The sequence below is a fragment of the Crocodylus siamensis genome, chromosome 4 (genome assembly GCF_052110815.1).
Source record: "Crocodylus siamensis isolate JL-2025a chromosome 4, ASM5211081v1, whole genome shotgun sequence".
NCBI classification, from domain to species: Eukaryota; Metazoa; Chordata; order Crocodylia; family Crocodylidae; genus Crocodylus; species Crocodylus siamensis.
The window spans coordinates 136352979-136373649 of NC_143398.1; the positions used below are offsets into that span (position 1 = coordinate 136352979).

A 20671-nucleotide genomic window follows, 5' to 3' on the forward strand; every position below is an offset into this window, starting at 1 on the left:
CTGGCTGGGATCATCTGACCCCAGCACTCGTTCCTGCCCAGGGCAGGGGGTCAGACTCGATGATCTAATAGGTCCCTTCTGACCCTAACATCTATAAAACTATGAAACTATAATATATTTGTCTAATGTCTGACAGAACAGCACCTTGATCTCAATTCAGCTATGAATGGTGGCTAATGCAAACAATTTACCAGTAATGATCATGGAAAGATCATATACAGATAACATAAAATATGAATACTTTTGAGAAGAACAATCAAATTTAGGAAGCTCAGTTTATTAAAAGTGAGAAAATAATCTCTTGGTTCCTTACAGGTAATTATCAGAATGGAAGAAGGAATGGCTTCTCTGTGTATCTTGGAGAATATTTTGACATTCACTTCTCTATAGATGGAACTGTGACCCAGGGAGACAAAAGGTAGATATTGAATTAGCAAATGATGCGGATGCATGTTATTTGCATGCCACATTCTGAGAAATCTTTATTTTTCTTCATAGGATTTCCATGCCCTTTGCTTCCCATGGGATACATCTAGAGAATGAGGCAGGTTATTATAAGTTATCCAGTGAGGAGCATGGCTTTGTGGTAAAGATTGATATCAGTGGCAATATTCAGATACTGCTTGAAGATAAACATTATAATAAAACCTGTGGCCTTTGTGGCAACTTTAATAGCTTTGCTGAAGATGACTTCAGGACTCAGGAAGGTAAGACTAATATTTGCATGACTTTCTGATATATACTCCAAGAGCCCCAAGTAAGATAGATTCTACAATGTGGCACTAATATAATAATAGTAATAATAATAAAAATTAATAATAGCTAATATTGTTAATTTAGCAAAAAGATAATCTAATAGGACTGCATTTTGATGTGCTAATAAGTTATAGGACTTAATCATTTAGTCTTTTTTTCTTCCTTTTCTCTTTAAAATTAATTAGGTTCAAGTCTTATCCCTCAGTAACACAAAGAGCTCTAAATTAGTGGTTTTTATAGATAGGGCTGTCCCTGGCGGGGCTGAATCAGGGCGACTGCCCTGGGCCCTGCAGACAGTGCCGTACAGGCCCTGCTGCCACCAGCTTTGCCGGGGCTGCCGTGCGCTGCCAGCTTCAGCTCTGGCTACTTGCCACCCTCCACAACTCCCCTAATCTGGGCTTCAGCTGCTCGAAAACCGCCCCCCCCCCAATCCAGCCGCTTGCCACCCCCTGGCTCCATATGGGCTGATATGCTCCAGGCTCTGCACACTCTTAGGGATATCTCTGTTTATAGATGTTGGCCCTTGAAAGATAATACTGAAAGTAAGGGCTATATAATCATGAGTGAATCTAGGATTTTGAAAAGTTGCGTGCAAATGGTTTGGTACATCATCTTGTAATACAACACATTTTTCTCCAGTTAAATAGAAACTAGAAGCTTTACAAATATGCTAAGGGTCTAGGGCTATATGATTCAGATTTAAGACTGAAGCAAAAGCAAATATAACTCTATTGGAATATACATTAATTTACTATATTATACATAATGTAGAAAAACACAACAAATTAGGCAAAAATAATAAAAAGGTGTCATTTCATTAGTCTTGTAGTGATTATAACTAGATGTACATCTCTTTTTCATATTCATGAAACAAAATCTAGGCTTCTTGAGCATCTTGGCAGAGCATCCAATGCTTCTCTGAAAATTATTTACACACCTGAGTTAATGGTTTTTAGCTATAGTTGAAAACATTCTGCAGGGCTATGAAATGCCAGTTGTATTACCAGGAGCTGTTAATAGCACAGCAGAATTGCAGAAAAAATGACTTGATTGGTGGAACATCAAGACCATTAAAAAGGGGAGAGGCTCTTTAACACCTGTAGAATGAAGAGTTTAGAAGGGATCAGGTAGATTTATAATGAGTCAGGAAGTTAATTGACTCCCTCAGAGCTGCATGACCAGAAATACTGCTGTCATTGCCAGAGAGTTGATTTTAATCTTTGGGTGGAGCAGGAATCAAAAGGGAGTGAGTTGATTTACATGGAATTTCTAATTTTTCCACATATTGGGCAGCTGGGTAGGGTACAAGTAGGGTTTCCACAAGTGTAGAGAAGTCAAGAGATGTGTTCTTTCTAACTTTTGGGGCTGGGGAAAAGGAGGCTAGGATATCTGCAAAAGAGAAGGGTAATCTTTTGGGCCCTTTGCCTAGCTCCCTCAGGTGATATGTCTCTGAAGGCTCCTATTCCATTCCTGTGTCCGCCCTTTTTCCACACACAAGCTTGTCCTTGTGGAGCTGAGGGATCCCTTTGGCTCAGACAGAAGATACATTTGTCATGCTATTGGCAGCCTGCAAGTGCTGTGCAGCCATGTCGTGACACATGTGCACAGCTGCAGAGTACTTTAAAAGTGGCTGATCATGCAACAAATTAACCCTCATCAAATGAGGGATCAGATGAAGGCTCTCTGCTTCAAAGCGCCTTAGGGAACTTTTGTTCCCTAGGATCAGTCTGTCATGTGATGGGGCTGGGCTGATCAAGACCCAGGGGGGAGAGAGAGGTGTGGGCTGAGGTTTCCCTGGCCTGAGGTGGAGTGGGGGGTGGATTGGAGACCCTCCTGCCTCATGGCCCCTCAAGCCCCCCTTCCCTTCCCCCCCCAGCTCAGGCCAGGCAAATGCCAACCCACAGCTCACTCTTCTACCCTTTTCCCCCCTCCCATCCTGCAGGTAGCACTGGAGTGGTGTGTGTGTGTGGTGGGGGGGGGTGGCAGTGCTTCAGACTGGCTCCTTTGCTTGATCAGCTCTGAAGTGGAGCTTGACTTATCTGCCTCTCCCCCCATCCCAAACCCAATAGGCAAATGTCTGTTGTGTTAGGAGGACTGCTCTAACTCATCATGCCACAGTTTCTATAGGTTTCAGGACTGGTGTTGGACTCGGGAGCCCTTTTATAGTATTGATAAAGTGATATGAGGGAAGCAAGAAATGATCTGTGGATCTGAGGCTAGGAAGTTGTGTTGCTATCTCTTTTGGTTATGGTAACAGTGGGAAAAAACAAACATGAACTGCCAATCTTAAAATGTCAAAGATTTCCTTCCACTGCAAGTGGGTGAACTTCCATATGTATTAACTCAAACTGAAAGAACAAGTCCTTCAATTGAAAACATGGTGGCTTCCAGAAAGCCTGTCTTTTTGTAGTAAAGTGCCTGAAAAAGGAGTTTTATGAGAAACATAAAAAAAAAAATTGGAGAAAAGAATAGAAAGGACAAGGAAGAATTTCCTGTGCTGTCTGGCCACCCATTCATCACTGTTCCTGTTAACTTCATGTGGACCCTGTGTCTGTTTGTGGGCACAAGGAGTCTTCTATACCACTGCTGCTCAGCCTTTTAGAGTAGGGGGCCAAATGACCTGGTTGTCACCACTTCCTTTCAATAGGGGAGAGGAAGGTGGCTGCCAATGTCAGAGGGAGAGAAGAAGAGAGCTTATCCTGGTAAACTGGCTGCCATGGGGGAGAGGAACAGGGAGAAAGGGAGGAAGGAAATAAGCAGCACCTGGCTTAGAGGAGAGGAGAGGGAGAAAGCAGGAGGGCTGCAGAGGGGATCGGCAGCACTGTACATGGCAGGGAAGGAGGTGTACCTGACTGAGCTGCTCTCTTCTGATCCTCTGTGCCATGGGCTGGATCTGCCTGCAACCTGTAGGTTGAGCACCACTGTGTTAACTAAACAGGTTCGTTTACAGGAGAGGGACTGATGTTAGCATGAGCTACAGAGTAGTTCATGTAAGTTGAATATAAAGGCATGAGAGTTAACTGTTAACATGAACAGTCTGCCTGCTCCTTTTCATTTGTTCATTTTCTTTCAGTTAGTCTGATTAGAATGGCTTGGGTTGATAAGAGTCAATCCAGCTTCAGGAAGCAGGTTCTCACATAACAATGCAGAGATTGGCATGGTCACTCTAATATGTCTTGATCCTGCAGCCTACATTGTTATTGCCTTGAGTGCCACTGTCAACTGCTGCTGACCCTTTGCTTGTATTTTTGCTTTTGGACTAGATGTACTTGCTCCAATCTCTGGAAGGTAATTATAGTTTGGATTTGTTTTGATAACTGCAGCAAGACTAAATTGTATTGGAAAAAGATACTGAATAAAAGTGGGAGAAGAGGTTCATGAGATCTGGATCCAGAGAGATACTGAACTTGGACTCCTAACAGTATATTACAGGGGTGTAGGTTGTAGCTGTGGTGGTCTAAGGACATAGGCAGATAAGGTTCTTTGGGTGAATCTGATATCTTTTATTAGACCAACTAAATAGTTGGAGAACAATATTTAAGCAAACCTTCACATTCAAAAACCCTTCGTCAGGCTAAGGAAGTTTCAGCTGTTGATGTGTGCTCCTCCATCTAGGAAGAGCACACATCAACTGCTGAAACTTCCTTAGCATGACGAAAGGTTTTTGAACGCAAAAGTTTGCTTGAATATTGTTCTCCAACTATTCAGTTGGTCTAATAAAAGATACCAGATTCACCCAAAGAACCTTGTCTAACAGTATATTAAGCACTTGGTGCTTTTCAGGATTGGGATCAGAGAAAGAGCAAGAAGTGGCAGAAGAGACTGTAGCTGAGTTCTGCTGCTGCAGACAGTAAGCGCGTGACAGCCAAAGGTTGGCTTTGACACTGCTTCGAACTTGGCCCCTAAACTGGACCTCAAGGAAAAATAAAGTCTGCCAGGTGCTCTAATTTTATGTTTTCTTCCAGTAGCTCGTGTTAGGGGGTGGGCATCATAACAGTTGATGATTGCTAGGCTGACAAGGATACTTCCCTAGTTATGCTCCTTTTCTACCTTCTTCCTTCTCCTGCTCACTGCCCACTGATGGCCTGTGAGCCACATATGGCACATGAAGGGTTAATTTTACAGCCCCTGTGCTCCTGATCAGGATAGTTATCTACGTTATGTTGGTGGGGAACCAAGGCACAGGGTTGTGCTAAGTGACTTGGATAAGATCACGTGGGAAGTTTGTGGCAGAGCATACAGCTTGATTCTGAGTCCTTTCAGTCCTACCCTACTGCTTTAACCAATGGATCATCCTTCAGAGATACTCTGAGAGTGGGTGCTGAAATGTTACACGTTAATTTCAAGGCACACTGGTGCATAGCAGCTTGCTTTCTGCTGCTTTTTAGCTAGCAAGTCCCTTGCTTTCAAGAGGATAACTTCATATACAAACATTTACATTACAAAAAAGTAAATAAAGTCTGGTAACTCACTATAAACATGGATTCCTTAGTCAGGACAGCAATAGGAAATGTAGAGCTGGGAACCTCTCAGATAGCAAAAACATTCACAATAAAGCAATACACACAGCCACATTTTGGACAAGGGCCTGATGTCTTGTGCCTGCTCTAATTCAGAGGCTAGGAATTGGCAGCACATAGAAGTCTTCAAACTGCTGAAATGAGGAGTATATCATGCCATTGCACAGTAGATGAGCGTTACAGTAGTAGAAAGATATCATGTCCGTGTAAGAAATCCAGTGTTCCAAGGAGTATCAAAAGATTACTGTGTTGCTTCTCCAGAAGCAATACACATTTACACAAATAACAATGCAACTGTGCATTTACATAATGGATCCTAAGGTGCCTTCGAAATAGCAGCAGAGGAAGGCTTGTAAGTAGGGTTGTAAAAACATTTTATTTGGTTTGGTGGCTGTTTTGAGACGGGGAGAGAGATATTTTTGATTAATTGAAAGGAATTTGAGGGCAGGTCAAACAAAACCTTTTGTTTTGGTTGGAATTAAATAATTTAAATTTGTGTTTTCAGGCACTTTTAATAAATCAGAGAAGTGTTAGATTACCAAGGGTGCTTTTCACTGCTCCCAGTACATTAGAGGGAGGCTGTCCTTCTCCTTTGGCTCAGTAAGCCTATGTTTAAAGCATTTGCCTGGCATATGAAAGACCCTGATTCAACCCTGTCTCTGCCTTACTCAGATCTGGGATTTGCACTGAGGTCTCCCACTTCCTAAGATAATATCCTTTTCATTGGCCTGTAGGGTGTTTGAGGGTAGGGCTCTTTCCATTTCTCTTGTTAAACATGTTCCAATTTGTACCAATAAATCATTATTACTTAGGCTGAGGACAGAGTGAAAAGGATTCAGCATAGCCTGGCAGTTTTGATATCTATATCTATATATCTATATTCTTTTGATCAATATCTTTAATTGAATTTAATTGAAAGAATATATATATTCTTTTGAGCAATATCTTTAATTGAATCTGAGTCATATTCCCACGTTATTTGGGATGATCTGAAGCTGTAATTTTAACAAATGGCTTGTTTATTTAAAAAAAAAAAGTGGCAGCAGGCACAGACAACACCCTTTGGCAGGGTGATAAGTTGTGAGTTCAGCAACAACACTCTGGGCACCCCTGAGTTGAACTAACAGTTAATTATTATTGGAATCTCTGGAATCATATCCAGCGTGGATCTTAACAATTGCTCTCAGTAGATGTATGCAGAACCTATACTTGCTTTGCCTCTGACTTGACACAGTCCAGTCCTGTGATGGGAGGGGAACCAAGAAAGCCTCTGGCTCCTTGTGGCAGAGAACATGAAGTCCCCGGTGCTGCAAAACTGCCACAAGAAAACTGAACCCTGCAGTGATGAACATGAGGGCTTTGGCTTGAAAGGGACAGTACAAAGAAAACACAATAAGACATAACACAGGGAATCAAGTGTCGCTGCTCATATTTTTACAGATGAGTTAAGTGAACCATGGAGAGGTTTCACGATAGGTCCAGGGTCACGTAGGAAATCAGTAGCAAATCCAGAAATACAGGTAGGGTCTTCTGATTCCCAATCCTGTATGTTAATGGCAAAACTGTTCTCATTGACACCCTACCTTCTGAAAGTGCTGATTCAAGATAAATGGATCAGGGCACCTATTTCAGTTTTCAGAAGTAACTAATCAAAGCGAGCGCCCCTGTCTTCAGACTCCTCATAGAGGTGTGCTCTGTCGAAAGTGCTCAGTGCCGGTCTGCTGAACCTCAGAGTTATGTAAAGACTTCCTCTCTGAATGAGGAAACCTTTCTTGCATACAACCCAGTGAGAAGTGTTTTCATAGCAGACAAAAACAGGGGAACAATGTTTACACAGGAGTAAATGCGGAATCAGATCAACCAAAAAAAGCTTTGATAACAGGAGTTCTGAGGTCATAACCACTGTGAGCATGAGAACAGCTCTGAGCAGCTCAGAGTGGAAGCTGCCAACTCCCTAAAACGTTTAGAATATTTCCTGGTGCTGCCAGGAAACAGGTGTGAGGTGACTCTACTTTCCACCCAGCAAGAAGCCTTGGCAGTAGCCAGGGCTGGATTTAACACACAGGTAAACTAGGCACATACCTAGGGCCATAAGTGAAGAAGGGGCTCAGTTTGCTTATTTTGCATATTATAATTATTGAGTGGAAAAAAAATAGGATTAAGTAGGGGCTCACAAATTTGTTTGCCTAGGGCCCACTAAAGGGTTAATCCAGCCCTGGCAGTAGTAGCTTTGGCTGCATGGCTGCACAATGACTGCATCTACCTGAGATGCTGGCTGCACAGTACCCAAGTATTAAATGACTGTGCAGTAACCAGTGTCACTGCACAGTAGCACCTCTCCCTGCATAGGTCCTTGGTGACACTGACTGTGCAGTAGCTCGTTACTACTGCATCATGACTTGTGCCACGCGACACTACTGTGCAGTAGTAACGAGCTACTGCTCAGTAAGTGTCTTGTGTAGACATAGCCACTGGGTTCTAGTTTCCAACATGGGGATTTTTGTAATATAGAGCATCTGCTTCCTAACCTTTTATCAAGCTTTCTAGATACATGCAAGACGGCTTAAAGTGCTGTGTTGATTTAACTTTGCTTTTGTTGAAATCAGTGGAAGTGTTACCATTTTCTTCAGCTCAAAGCTAGACCAACATGAATTCCTTAGAAAATCCCACCCAGGTAGTATAAAGGGCATTGGTTATGGGATTCTGATATGCTCATTTGATCTACAACTGAAAATTGTTCTCCCAGAATCTTGGCTATTCAGAGGAAGAAAAAATGCCAGGAGTTTGCCAAAGGTGAGAAGACTGCATCCCAGGAACAAAGAATAGTGGTGTTAGAAACTGCTGCATTTTAGAAAATAATTGATCAAGATTCAGGAATGGTTGAAATTAGTTTTACAGCACTTCTGTAAGTGGGAGACAGGGGCTGTCACATCAGCTTAACCCAAAGACCTTTCTAAACAGAATTAAGTAATATACCACCAAAAAGTAAAAGGAATTATCTTCTAAGAGAAGCAGATAGCTGTGTTTTACAGCTGGATGTATGGTTTGAACAGGAAATGTAACTATCCCTAAGGGTTCTGTTAATAGTCTTAGTTGTGTGCTTAGAAACATCCATGCTTTTCTTGACTGTGTTTTAATTTTACATTGTATTTATATTTTATTTTTTCCCTAGTGGTGCCCCTCCTATTCTACCCTCACTTATCAATACCCTGAAGGAAAATGTAGCTTAAGTTACTGCATTTTAGATGCTTAACACAAGTAACTAGAATTCTTTTCTTATCTAAGCTTTGACATTCAGTACATACCAGAGATAATTCTCCTCCTCTCTCCCCTTCTCTTTGTTTTGTGTAATTCTATAAAATATGTGAAGTATTTGAGAATTACTTAGCTTGTTAATAGTGGCATGTACAGAAGATGACTTAGTATGAATCCTCTTGAAAACAGTCATCTACAGAAATGAGCTCAAATAGTTATAACCCTTGATTTGTAAGTGTACCACAGTAGCCATACAATGACTTTATAACATGGGACTGACTTCTCACTGACCTTGGATGGTTTTTAGAAAGCATCACGTGTCTAAATGCCTTATGTACAAATGATGTGTATTTTTTGCATTTTTTATCCTTTCTCCCTGATTATCTATCGGAGTGTGCTTATCCACTTACTGAGTTTTGGGGGCTTGGTTTGTTTCTTTGAATAAGGAAATGCATTGTGGGGGTAACGATCCTCACTTCCCTGTACAAGGAGATGCATTTAGTTAGCAAAACAGTTGTAAAGTGGAGAATGGGATTTTCTTTAGGAAGGCAGTTCTATATTAATGTTCAGTCAATGAGATGTGAAAGGCTGGAAAGGACACCTTGTATAGACTCAATGGTGATTGGTTGGCTTGAGGTTAGCTGTGATACTGAGGGAGAGAGACTTAGGGTTGTGGTGTTTAAAGTAATTATCCTCTGCATGCATTTGGTTTCTCTGAAGTTTTCTCCCCCTAATATATTGATTGTGTTACATTAATGCAGTTAATATTGGAGATGGACAGGATCTTTATATCAGGTTTTTCAAGTCTTGCTGCACTGGTTATAGTCCTTTAGGAAGCGGAGTGGTTTGGTGCCTAGGCACTGGTTTAGAAGAAGGGTGGGGAACCTTTTCCAGCTGCAGACAGAAATGACTCACCCTGAGTGACAGGAACTCAGGTGCTAGGACCAGGCTGCTGCTTCTCTCCAGGGTGGCTTGGGGAGAATGCCTGCAGCTGAAGCCACATGTCCACATCCTGGATCCACTTGTGAGATCCACCCCTAGGCTGCCAACTCCTGGCCTAGAAGGCAAGAGAGACTGGCTGCATGAACTCAGTCAGCTAGGTCTAGCTTTCGTGACTTTGTTTCCCCTTCAGCCCCTTGCTTGTCTTTTAGAGGGTGTACTCTGCATCTTCTTGCATATTTGTAAAGCTTTTACCACAACAGAATACTGATCTCAGTTGGGATCTCTAGACACTGCAGCAATGTGAATAATAAATAGTTAGTAAAATATGCTAGATCTTTAGTGATAGCATGAAATGTGTGTACTGAGTTGCTCAGAGCAAAGCCATATGCATCTTCTACCTTTCTCTGCAGAGGGGTATGTGTGCATGCAAAGAGCTGCAGTGCTCTTGTTTGAAGTTTTGAGTTCTTCTGCTGACTTTCTTGCCATAGGTTGCTTATAATTTGACTGGCTAGTACTCTGGAAAATAAACAATAGGTGAGTTTCTCTTACATAATGCATTTATTGTGTGGTGTTTGCACTGGTAGTTATCAGCCCCAGTCCTGGAGCAAGGCATCCATGCGATAGGTACTGTACAAACAACACAAAAAGATGAATACAGTAATTCCCTGTCCCTAGTGTGGGAAGAAAATTTTGTATTGTCAAGCTCAAGGATTTATGAGTCAGGACTCAAACTTTTTTTTTTAAAATTAGCTTAATGATAGAGGAATTTTTGTAACAGTAATAAACAAACAAACAAAAACTTTTGGGCTAATGAATGTCTTCTGGATGAAACTATCACATTTTAAGCTTTTGTGTTTAATCATGACGGCTCAAAAAAGATGTTTTCTTTTAAAAACTGGATTTCTTTTAAATCCAAAACAAAATTCTTTTGGATTTTCACATAACTCCAGGAGCTGGGGTTTTTAGAATACTATCAAATGTGACAAAACTTTTTTTCTGGCAAAAATGAGAAACCTGTATGGAAATAACCACTTTGAAGGAGCTATGTGGGATATAAAGTAAAGTTATCCTTCTGTGTGATCAGGAGATAGACAAAGAAGAAGTGAGCAAAAGCAAGAAATAAGCTCCCTTCTCAACAAATCAGAATGGAAAGATTGGGGATACAGCTTCCCAGGATGTGTGGGGCATTAACTCTTCACAGCTTTGCACAAACATGCCAATACAAAGTGACTGTTTAATTCTAACTCCTCACAATGGTGGTATTTTGGCATAGGTGTAAATGGATTACAAGTAGTGCAAGGCAGTAGTGAGTGAGACTTAGGCCCAGTTATTCCCCCTCTCAGCAAAGAATGGTGGGATACAATGGGTTAAAATAAAAAGAAAGTGCCTGAACTGGGGGAAAAATACAAACCATTAGCTGCCAGGAACATTTGTTCCTTAGGAGGAGAGTGATCTAATTATTTTGGTTACAATTCTCTTACATTTTGTTTACATTTCTGTTGTTTGGATTTAAAAAAAAGAGGAAAATCTGAGTCCATCAAACAACTTCTAGAATGTTGTTAAAGGACTAATATTTTACAGTAGAGTTGAGCAATGATGGGCATTTCCTTTCATTGGTCTTAGCACTCACTCACCTGGCTGTCCCTTGATTGAGGAGAGGCTGGTGTAGAAGGGCTTTGTACTGAGTTCAGCCATGCCAGCTCAGGGCAGTTTTCCAGAGTCTGGTGTCTGAAAGGAGAATTTTCTTAGCTCTGTTGATTTTTAGTGATTACAAACATGGCTTAACTCATATCAAGTTCCCAAAGTCGGTGCTGGTCTTGTGTTACTCAAGTTCCTAAATACCCAACTGCTTCTCCTTTTCTTGGATTCACAGGGACCTTGGTCAAAAACAGCTATGATTTTGCAAACTCCTGGGCTTTGGACAGTGAAGATGAGCAATGCAGGAGAGTGTCTGCTCCAAGCAGTACTTGCAACATCTCCTCTGATATGGCAGACGAGGTTGGTACCATAACAAAAGATTGAGCTATTTCAAGTGCTTTGCACCATGTATATTCAGGCTTTCAGAGGCTTAAGTGAGCCTCAAAACCAGCATGGGTATATACAGAGGTGCTCTGTGTATGTTTTACAGCACTGTAATTTTACAGCATTTTTTTGGCACTATGAAGCTGCAGTGCTCTTAAACATGGCAGATATCCAGGTTTGGAGAGGAGGGGTGGTGCTTTCCAGGCCTGGAGGCAGTGGGTGTTCCACAGACCCCTGGGGCTTTTCCACTGCTTGGAAATTTAACCAGTGTACAGAATTTATTTAAAACTTTGTAGATTGTTGAAGTGCTGTAAAATACAGCAGTTTAAGTTTAATACCTCATTTAACAAGGGTTAATTTAGAGCATTGCATTCATTTTTAAAGTGTTGTAAAGCCATGCACTTATGTTAAGTCACAGCAATAAAGCACTTTTAAATGTGGAAAAAAGCTACTTCTGTACACACCCAAAACAGGACCACAGAACCATTGCTGGTGAAGGCTTAAGTTTAGTCCCATACTAGTAACTATAACCTCTTTCAGGGGCCTTGTTAAAGATCGTTCAGTAGTTCAATACATAACACCAACAAGCATTTTTCTGTGATCCCAAGATCACTGAGACAGCACTGTAGTGTAAACAAACCCAGTTTACTTAAAACAAGCTGGCTAAGTATCAGTAGGTGCTGTACACTAGCAGTACCAGTGCGGAGTACAGTGTAGGCTGCGATGCCTACTTGAGAAGCTGGCTGAATACTCAGGCAGTTAGCTTGACCTGTGATGCAGTTGTGGCTACACTGTTACCTATACTGAAGCTAACCAGTTTAAAACTAGCTTGGGTTTGTCTACACCCAAGGTGTCAAACATACAGGCAATGGGCAGACACTGAGCCACAGAGCCTTTTTCCTTGTGAGTCAGGGAATGTGTGGGCAGGGTGAGTGGGAGGTGGGGCCCCCCATTGAATTTGGGACTATAGGAGCATGGCTATTGTTGATAGGGGTTAGTGAAGGCTGTGCCAACAGATTGTTGTTTGCCATGCTGCTGCTTGCCCCACTGCCACTTGATGTCTTATCACTGCCAAGTCTCCATTTGGCCCATGGCCTGGATCCAGTCAAGAGGATGGGGTGATTTTGGCATCTTTTTGTCTATGCTATACTGAAGACACAAATAGTGTAGACATCCTTTTAGTCCAGGCATGGCCATCCTGTAGAATCCATGGCACAAGTGACACAGGCAGCCATTTGTGATACGTAGGGAGTGCACACGGGTGCATGTGCACCCCTTGAGCTTGGCAGTGCACCCCCTGGAAAAAGGCGCCACCAACACTGCCAGCGGTGGCTGCGGGCAGTTGCCACTTCCCCCCCTATCCCCCCGGGCAGTTTCATAGTTTCTAGGGTTGGAAGAGACCTGAACAGACCATCGAGTCCGACCCCCTGCCATGGCAGGAAAGAGTACTGGGGTCAAACAACCCCAGCAAGGTGTATATCTAGCCTCCTCTTAAAGACCCCCAGGGTAGGAGCCAGCACCACTTCCCTTGGAAGTTGGTTCCAGATCCTAGCTGCCCTGACCGTGACATAGTGCCTCCTGATATCTAGCCTAAATCTACCCTCTGCCAGCTTGTGACCGTTATTCCTGGTCACTCCTGGTAGTGCTTGGGGGAACAGGGACTCCCCCAGTGCCTGCTGGTCCCCCCTGACTAGTTTGTAACAGGTCACTAGATCCCCCCTCAGCCTTCTCTTGTGGAGGCTGAACAGGTTCAGGTCCCGTAGCCTCTCCTCACAGGGCCTGCCCTGCTGCCCCCTGATCATGCAACTGGCCCTCCTCTGGACCCTCTCCATGTTGTCCACGTCCCTCTTGAAGTGCGGCACCCAGAACTGGACGCAGTACTCCAGCTACGGCCTGACCAGTGCCGCATAGAGGGGGAGTATCACCTCCTTGGACCTGCTTGAGATGCATCTGTGGATGCATGACAAGGTGCGGTTGGCCTTCCTGACTGCATCCGCACACTGCCAGCCCATGTTCATCTTGGCCTCAATAATGACTCCAAGATCCTTTTCTGCCTCTGTACTGACACGAAAGGAGTTCCCCAGCCTGTAGGTATGGTGCCGGCTGTTCCTCCCCAGGTGCATCACTTTGCACTTGTCAGTGTTGAATCCCATCCTATTCTCATCTGCCCACCCCTGTAACCTGTCTAGGTCTGATTGCAGCCTATTCCTCCCTTCTAGCATGCCCACATCCCCCCACATCTTAGTGTCATCAGCAAATTTGAACAGGGTGCTTTTTACCCTCACGTCCAAGTCACTGATGAAGATGTTGAACAGTGCAGGCCCGAGGACCAAGCCCTGGGGAACCCCACTGCCCACATCCCTCCAGGTCGAAAATGACCCATCCACTACCACTCTCTGGGTGCGGCCCTCCAGCCAGTTGGCGACCCAATTGACTGTGTAAATGTCGACACCACAGTTCCCCAGTTTCTTAATGAGAATGGGGTGAGACAATGTTGAAGGCCTTCCGAAAGTCCAGGAAGACTGTTTGCTGCTACCCCTGCATCTGAGGTTTTGGTTACCTGGTCATATAAGGCCACCAGATTGGTCTGATAGGACCTGCTGCTAATGAACCCGTGTTAGTTGCCCCTAAGCATAATCTCCCCTGCTGGCCCCTTGTGGATATGCGCCAGAATAATTTTCTCAAAAAGCTTGACCAGGATCGAGGTAAGACTAACTGGCCTATAGTTTCCCGGGTCCTCCTTCCTCCCCTTTTTGAAGATGGGAACCACATTGGCCCTCCTCCAGTCCTCCGGCACCACACCAGAGCACCACGAGTGCTCGTAACGCCATGCCAGGGGTCCCGCAATGACCTCAGCTAATTCCCTCAGCACTCTGGGGTGGAGATCGTCCGGACCAGCTGATTTGAATACATCCAGTCCCTCCAGAAGTTCCTTAACTAGTTACTCACTAACCCTTGGCCTAGGTGAGCCTCCCCTGGGATCTAAGGGGGACCCAGAGTGGTGGTGACTGTTCCGGTTCCTGGTTAGGAAAATGAAGGTAAAGAAATTGTTAAATATGTTGGCTTTGTCATCTGGTGTGATGACCAAATTTCCTAGCGTGTTCTGCAGGGGCCCCACATTACCTGGAACCTTCTTTTTGCCCCCTATTTTTTTAAAAAAGGACTTCTTGTTGTCCTTGAGCTGGGAAGCTAGTCCCAGTTCCATCTCTGCCTTGGCCTTCCTGACCGCCCCCCTGCATCCCCGTGCAACCGCAGTATAGTCCTCCCTGGTGATGGCCTCTGCTTTCCATTGGGTGTACGCCTCCCTTTTTGCTAGGAGACATTCCCGGATGCTTTTTGTGAGCCATGGGGTTTATGTGCCTTCCTGCTCCGTTTGATCTGTGTTGGGATTACCCCCCTTTGGGCTTGAAGGATCATCTCCTTAAGTGTCTGTGGGCAGTCCCTAATCACTGCTGGCCACCACCCACACTGCTGCATGGTGTCTGCAGGTGGTCGCTGACAACTGGTCAGCACTTGCCACCCCCCTCCCCTGCTGCTGACAGTGCTGAGGCTGCCTGCAGAAGCTCACCGCTTGCCACCTCCGTGCTCCCACCACCAACAGCACCACTGCCTGCAAGAGCTCTCCATGCCCCCCCAGCCTCTGGGGACACGCAGCGTTCATGTGAGGCAGCATTGTGTGTAGCATGTGGCAGATGGAGCAGGGAGCAGAAAGCAGAGCTGCAGATTGGGTAGAGAAAGAGAATTGGAGCTGCCCTCAAGGAGGGAGCAGAGCTTATCTTGTGGTATGCCTGTCAAAAATGTTGTCCCTCCTCCTGTGGCGTAACTCCCCTTTGAACAAGTGGGGATAGTACTATTTTCCTACTTTGCAACTGTGTAGGGAAGATAAAGGCTGTCAAGTCGTTTTGCCAATACAGGACTGTTGTTTTTTATTTGACCTTAAGAGAAAAACCCAACAGGACAGTTTATTCCCTGGTTAGTAAATGCCATCTTCATCTTTTTCTCTTGCTTAAAGCTTCTCAACCAGTCTTTTGAGGGCTAGATTCATGGGAGCCAAAGTTGGTGTTATTCACCAAAGAGGCACTTGATGTAGCACAGCACAGGAAGGGTGTGTACAGAGGTACTGCTTGTGTTCTGCCTCGATCCTTGGCTTGCGGCCAAAGTGCCCCAATATGAAATAGAGGTCTGAAGACTGCTCTAAACTGTGCTAGCTGTCAACAGAGCTCTGCTTTCAGAACAGTCACAGGGTGTTACCTAAGCATGGTAGTGGCGGAAGAAAATATTGTTTGGGGGGGTTGAGGGCTGTTGTGGGGCCAGCGCGTTCTGGCGCTGTATGTGGCAGTCAAGGAGTGCGTAGTGAGGACGTTGGGCAGAGTGCTGTGGTGGTGGAGCATGGCGGTAGCGCCAAGTGGCACTGGGCACTGTGGGACAGTGTCACTGTGGAACTGCTGCTGTCGCTGGCCTCTGTGAATTTAGTTTGGGGGTCCAAGCCCTGTTAGCCCTAGTTTTCAGCCACCTATGCCTAAGCACAAGGAAGCTTGAGGTGCACCTCTTTCCTACAGCTGTTGTGGAACAGGTGACTACATAGAGGATGCAATGGCTCCATGTTCCTCAGTGAATCTCCTTAGCAGGGGAGGCCTTCAGTTTCCCAGCTTTAAGGAGCTGCAAACATTCCTGAAGCTCAGCACATATTCTGGCCCTTGAGCTCCATCAGTTTGTTTTCTTCTGCTTTTAAACATGAACATGCACTCTGTTTCCATTACTGGCCCAGTAAACACATGCAAATCTTCACCAGCTGTAGGAACCAAACAGTTTTAAGAATACTTTTACTGTGCACACAACATTACAGCTGGGGATTGTTATTGGGGAAATCAGGTTTAACCCACTGAGGACTAGATTCTCACATGTTCTGGTGTGAATCCAAAATAAATTTCCTGATTTCAATGCAGTTGCTTAACAATATATCTGAGACTTGGACTTCAGCCTTTTTAGGTTTACAAAAGCTTTCAAGGCTATTTATATGGACCCAAACCTGCTGAGACTTGGTTTCCAGAATCTGGAGGATTGACTGGAATAAAAAGGTTGTTAATGATGGCTAGGAGTAACCTCTCTGGTTCTTCAAAGTCTGAACCCCAAGTATGTTCTCTCCTAGGTCAGCATCTAGGTCTCTGGATAGTTTACTTGGGCTTGCAACTGATTTATTTATGGCTCATAGGATCCCCAGGGTTTTGGCGTGCAGTGATTGTGGAGAACTTCATTGAGGCAATTCTCTAGTAAATACAGTCCTGGTAAAAAAAAAACAGTTGGAGCTGCAGTGTGGACAAGCCCCTGTTGCCTGAACAGTTCTGTAGCTGTGGCCCATGAAGCTTTATGCATGAAAATTGGTGTGAATATTTTGGAAAACTTTGCAGGTGAGACCAGAGAAAGCACTTGGCTCTGGCCTTGATTCCAATGCAGATGAGGATGACTCCATTTTAGCAAGTGGATTTTATGGGAGGTTTTCTATAAATCACATCAAATATTACTGTTGCAAGAGATACAGTTGTCTTATGGACCAATGTAATCAGCTTCTCCATTGTGTGAATTTGGGAGCTCATGACATTTGAGGAACTTTGGTTTAATTTATTTACTGTCAAGAACAAACGTTGTCCTATTAATAGAAGTCTAGCAAGAGCGAGTGCCTGGTGAAGAATTTTGATCTTTTCAACCACAAAAAAACAGCTTTCTTTGTTCCCTAGCCTCAGCTTCAGGAATGCAAATCTCCCCCAGCTCTCAGCCCCTTTTGGATGTGATTAGTCAGCTGTTAGGGGAAACAATAGCTTTGGTTCAGTGACTTGTCCCCCTCCTCCTGCCCCCACCCGCCCACCCACCCAAACAGATTTGGAGTCTTCCTCGCCCTCTCTTCCCCGACAGGACAGGGATCCAAACAGAGTTTGTGTAGAGATAGCTCCTAATTTAATTTGTTTGCACAATGCATTGGAAGATGGAACAATGTTAGCCTGATCTAAAGGCAAAAAGGTGTAGGAGACTTGCATTGACTTTGGTTGGTGCTAGATCAGGGGTGGGCAATTATTTTGGGCAGAGGGCTGCTTACTGAGTTTCGGCAAGCCATTGAGGGCTGCATGACAGGCAGCGCAAGGCAGATTAATATTAATTTTCTAAATTTTTTAGGGGCCCCGCGGGCTGGATAGAATGGCCTGGTGGGCCACATCCAAGCCCTGGGCTGCATTTTGCTTACCTCTGTGCTAGATCTTGCCCTGCAGGCACTTTGTATTAAGCACAGTAGACAATGGAATCCTGCAAGCTGATCTGGATACAAGGTGATGTGATGAAACGAGGGATCCCCTGTTGTCCAAGTGCAAGGGTTATAATAAGGAGTGAGTGGGAGGGCACTGCTCCCTTTCTCCTGTGGAAAGCAGTGGGCATGCTTTTGTTGCTGTCCCAGAGTGGGAGAAACTGGAACCTGGTTTGCAGGGCTCCCTGTCTCATTTATTAGCATTATAGTATCACCAGCTTGACCAACATGCCTTTAAATCACTCAGAACTACAGGAAACTGCACATACTTTCAAGAAGGGTCCACCTAGGCCCTCAGCTCTCCTTGCTTTTACTTTGGTACAGATTCTCCAAGCTGCATATCATGGATGAAATCAGGATGGAAGGCAACAGGGAAATGCTAGCTCCATGTATACATCATCCTCCCTGGACCACTCCTATGGTGGTCCAGGGGTCTGTGAAAGATGACTGTGATTAGTCAAAAGCATGTGAATGTCCACACTTACAATTCAAAGGGGTCCAAACCTCCATTCAAAATTTTTTAGGGGTCCACAAATGAAAAAGGTTGAAAATCACTGCTCTAGAGGTAAAAAATATGAAGCTTGATAAGGTTTTGAAAAGGTCTTTTTTATATGGTTTCTTGCAGTGGCAGGAACTTGACAGTAGGACCCAGGGAATTGCTTTATTTTATGTCCCATGTTCCCGTAAGTGCATGAGATTAGATGCTGAAGCTAAATTTTTGTTGTCCTATGCCAGTGCCTGGATGCTCTCCTGATGCTGAATGGCTGTGACTCCCTTTTTCTCCCCTTCCCCACCCCCAACTCTGGAGACATGAGTGTCTTCCAAATACATGTGCTTTCCTCATCTCTTATTTTGTCCTCTTGCTTGCAACACAAGAACCAAGACCCCTGATGGCAGCTACCAAAATAAGGGAGCTCCTTTGACTATTTTGATCCACATTAACCACAGTTCCGGTGTGAGAATCTCAGCCACCTAGTGTGTGGGGTGCCTGTTTGATGACTCTAGGGTGGTGGTTTTCAACCTGTGGTCTGAAGATGCTTGGGGGTCTGAAGACTATGTCTAAGGGGTCTGTGAAAGATGACTGTGATCAGTCAAAAGCATGTGAATGTCCACACTTACAATTCAAAGGGGTCCAAACCTCCATTCAAAATTTTTTAGGGGTCCACAAATGAAAAAGGTTGAAAACCACTGCTCTAGAGGTAAAAAATATGAAGCTTGATAAGGTTTTGAAAAGGTCTTTTTTATATGGTTTCTTGCAGTGGCAGGAATTTGACAGTAGGACCCAGGGAATTGCTTTATTTTATGTCCCATGTTCCCGTAAGTGCATGAGATTAGATGCTGAAGCTAAATTTTTGTTGTCTTATGGTTTCATCTGCCTTAATGACTCTTTTCTTGAATATTTATTAAATTTTGTTATTGGAGGCAGGGGTAGGCAATGTTTTTTGGCTGGAGTGGTGAAAAACCCACAATGCCTACCTTGGAAGCTGCCAGAGTGCTGGCATGCCAGAAAAACAGGTTTGTGGTAGCTGCTGATAGCCACGGAGCCCAGGCTGCTTGCAGCAGGGCTTCCATCCTCCCAGCCAGCTGTGAGGAGCAGCCCAGGCTCCATGGCTATCAGCAGCGACCACGAACCTGGGCTAGCTGCAGCTGGGAGACTGCAAAGAACTGCTGCCTTCCCGGCCCTAGCCCTGGCTGTCTCCCAGGCCTGGGCTCTGGGAAGACAGCAGGTGCTGGCACTGCACCTGTTGGGGCTAGGGCTGTGGGCAGCATGGGGCTGGGGTCAGGGCCCACTGGCAGCAAGAGGTTGGGGCTGTGGGGCCAGGGCCCAGGACAACTGGCAGCACTAGACTGCCCCAGCTCAGCAGCGGTGCTGGGTTGGTGGGGGGGGAAGGGGGTGGAGGTGCCAGACAGGGCCAGGGCCAGGCTCACCAGCAGCACATGGCTGGGCCTGTGGGATAGGGCTGGGGCCTGCACAGGCCCAGGCCCCGGCCTCATCCCAGCGCTGCTGGTGGGCACAGCCCCGGCCTCATGCCGGTGCTGTCGACAGCCCCGGCCCAGCACCGGCGATAAAGGTTCTATCTGGGGCTGCGCCTGGTAGCATGTGCCTGGGGCCATCTGTAGCGCCAAGATGGGTCCGGGCCCCAGCTTCATCTCAGTGTTGCCATTGGGCATGGCCCTGGCCTTGACCCCAGCCCCATCCTGGCGCTGCAGGCAGCCCTGGCCCCAGCCACATGCCAGCAGCATGTGGCTGGACCCGCTGCTAGCACCAGGATGGGGCTGGGACCCATGCAGGTTCGCAAGCCTGGGCCCCAGCCTCATCCTGGCGCTGCCAATGGCCCTGGCCTGGCTGAGGCAGATGGCAGCAATGCTGCCAGCCAGGGCCGGGCCTGCTGGCAGCACGTGATCAGGGCCATCTGGCCCCATCCCTGTGCTACAGGACCTGTGCAGGTCCACGGCCCTGGCCCCATCCTGACACTGAAGATGGTTCCAGCCCAGTGCTGGAGTGGCAATGGTGCCAGCTAGGGGCTGGGCTGCTTGCACCATGTCTGGGCCCGGGGACAGGGCCCACAGTGGCGATGGGGCCAGGCTGCCGGCAGCACGGGCCAGGCCTTGTGGTAGAGATGGGGCCGCCTGGGGCTGGGCCCGGGGACAGAGTCTGTGGTGGCGATGGGGCCAGGCTGCCAGTAGGACGAACTGGGGATGGGGCCCACAGTGCGTCCTGGCCCAGCAGTGATGGGGCCTGCTGGCCAGCAGCACAGGGTTGGGGCCCAGGCCATCAGGGTGCGGATGTGGCTGGGGATGGGACCCCGCGGCAGGCCAAGCTAGGGTTGGGGTCAGGGGCTCTTACCTGGCTGGCGTGGTCAGTGTGTTTCAGACCCTGGGT

General features: G+C 45.7%; 1 protein-coding gene across 3 annotated transcripts in view; it reads left to right on the forward strand.

Moving 5' to 3' along the window:
* Positions 1-20671, forward strand: part of VWF (von Willebrand factor) — a 263892-nt gene that overhangs the window by 58239 nt on the left and 184982 nt on the right. For all 3 annotated transcript variants that reach the window (XM_090043875.1, XM_090043874.1, XM_090043876.1), the window contains exons 4-6: positions 316-418; positions 499-707; positions 11347-11471. In XM_090043875.1, coding sequence (XP_089900001.1) covers positions 316-418; positions 499-707; positions 11347-11471 — 437 coding nt within the window. The remainder of the gene's footprint in view (positions 1-315; positions 419-498; positions 708-11346; positions 11472-20671) is intronic.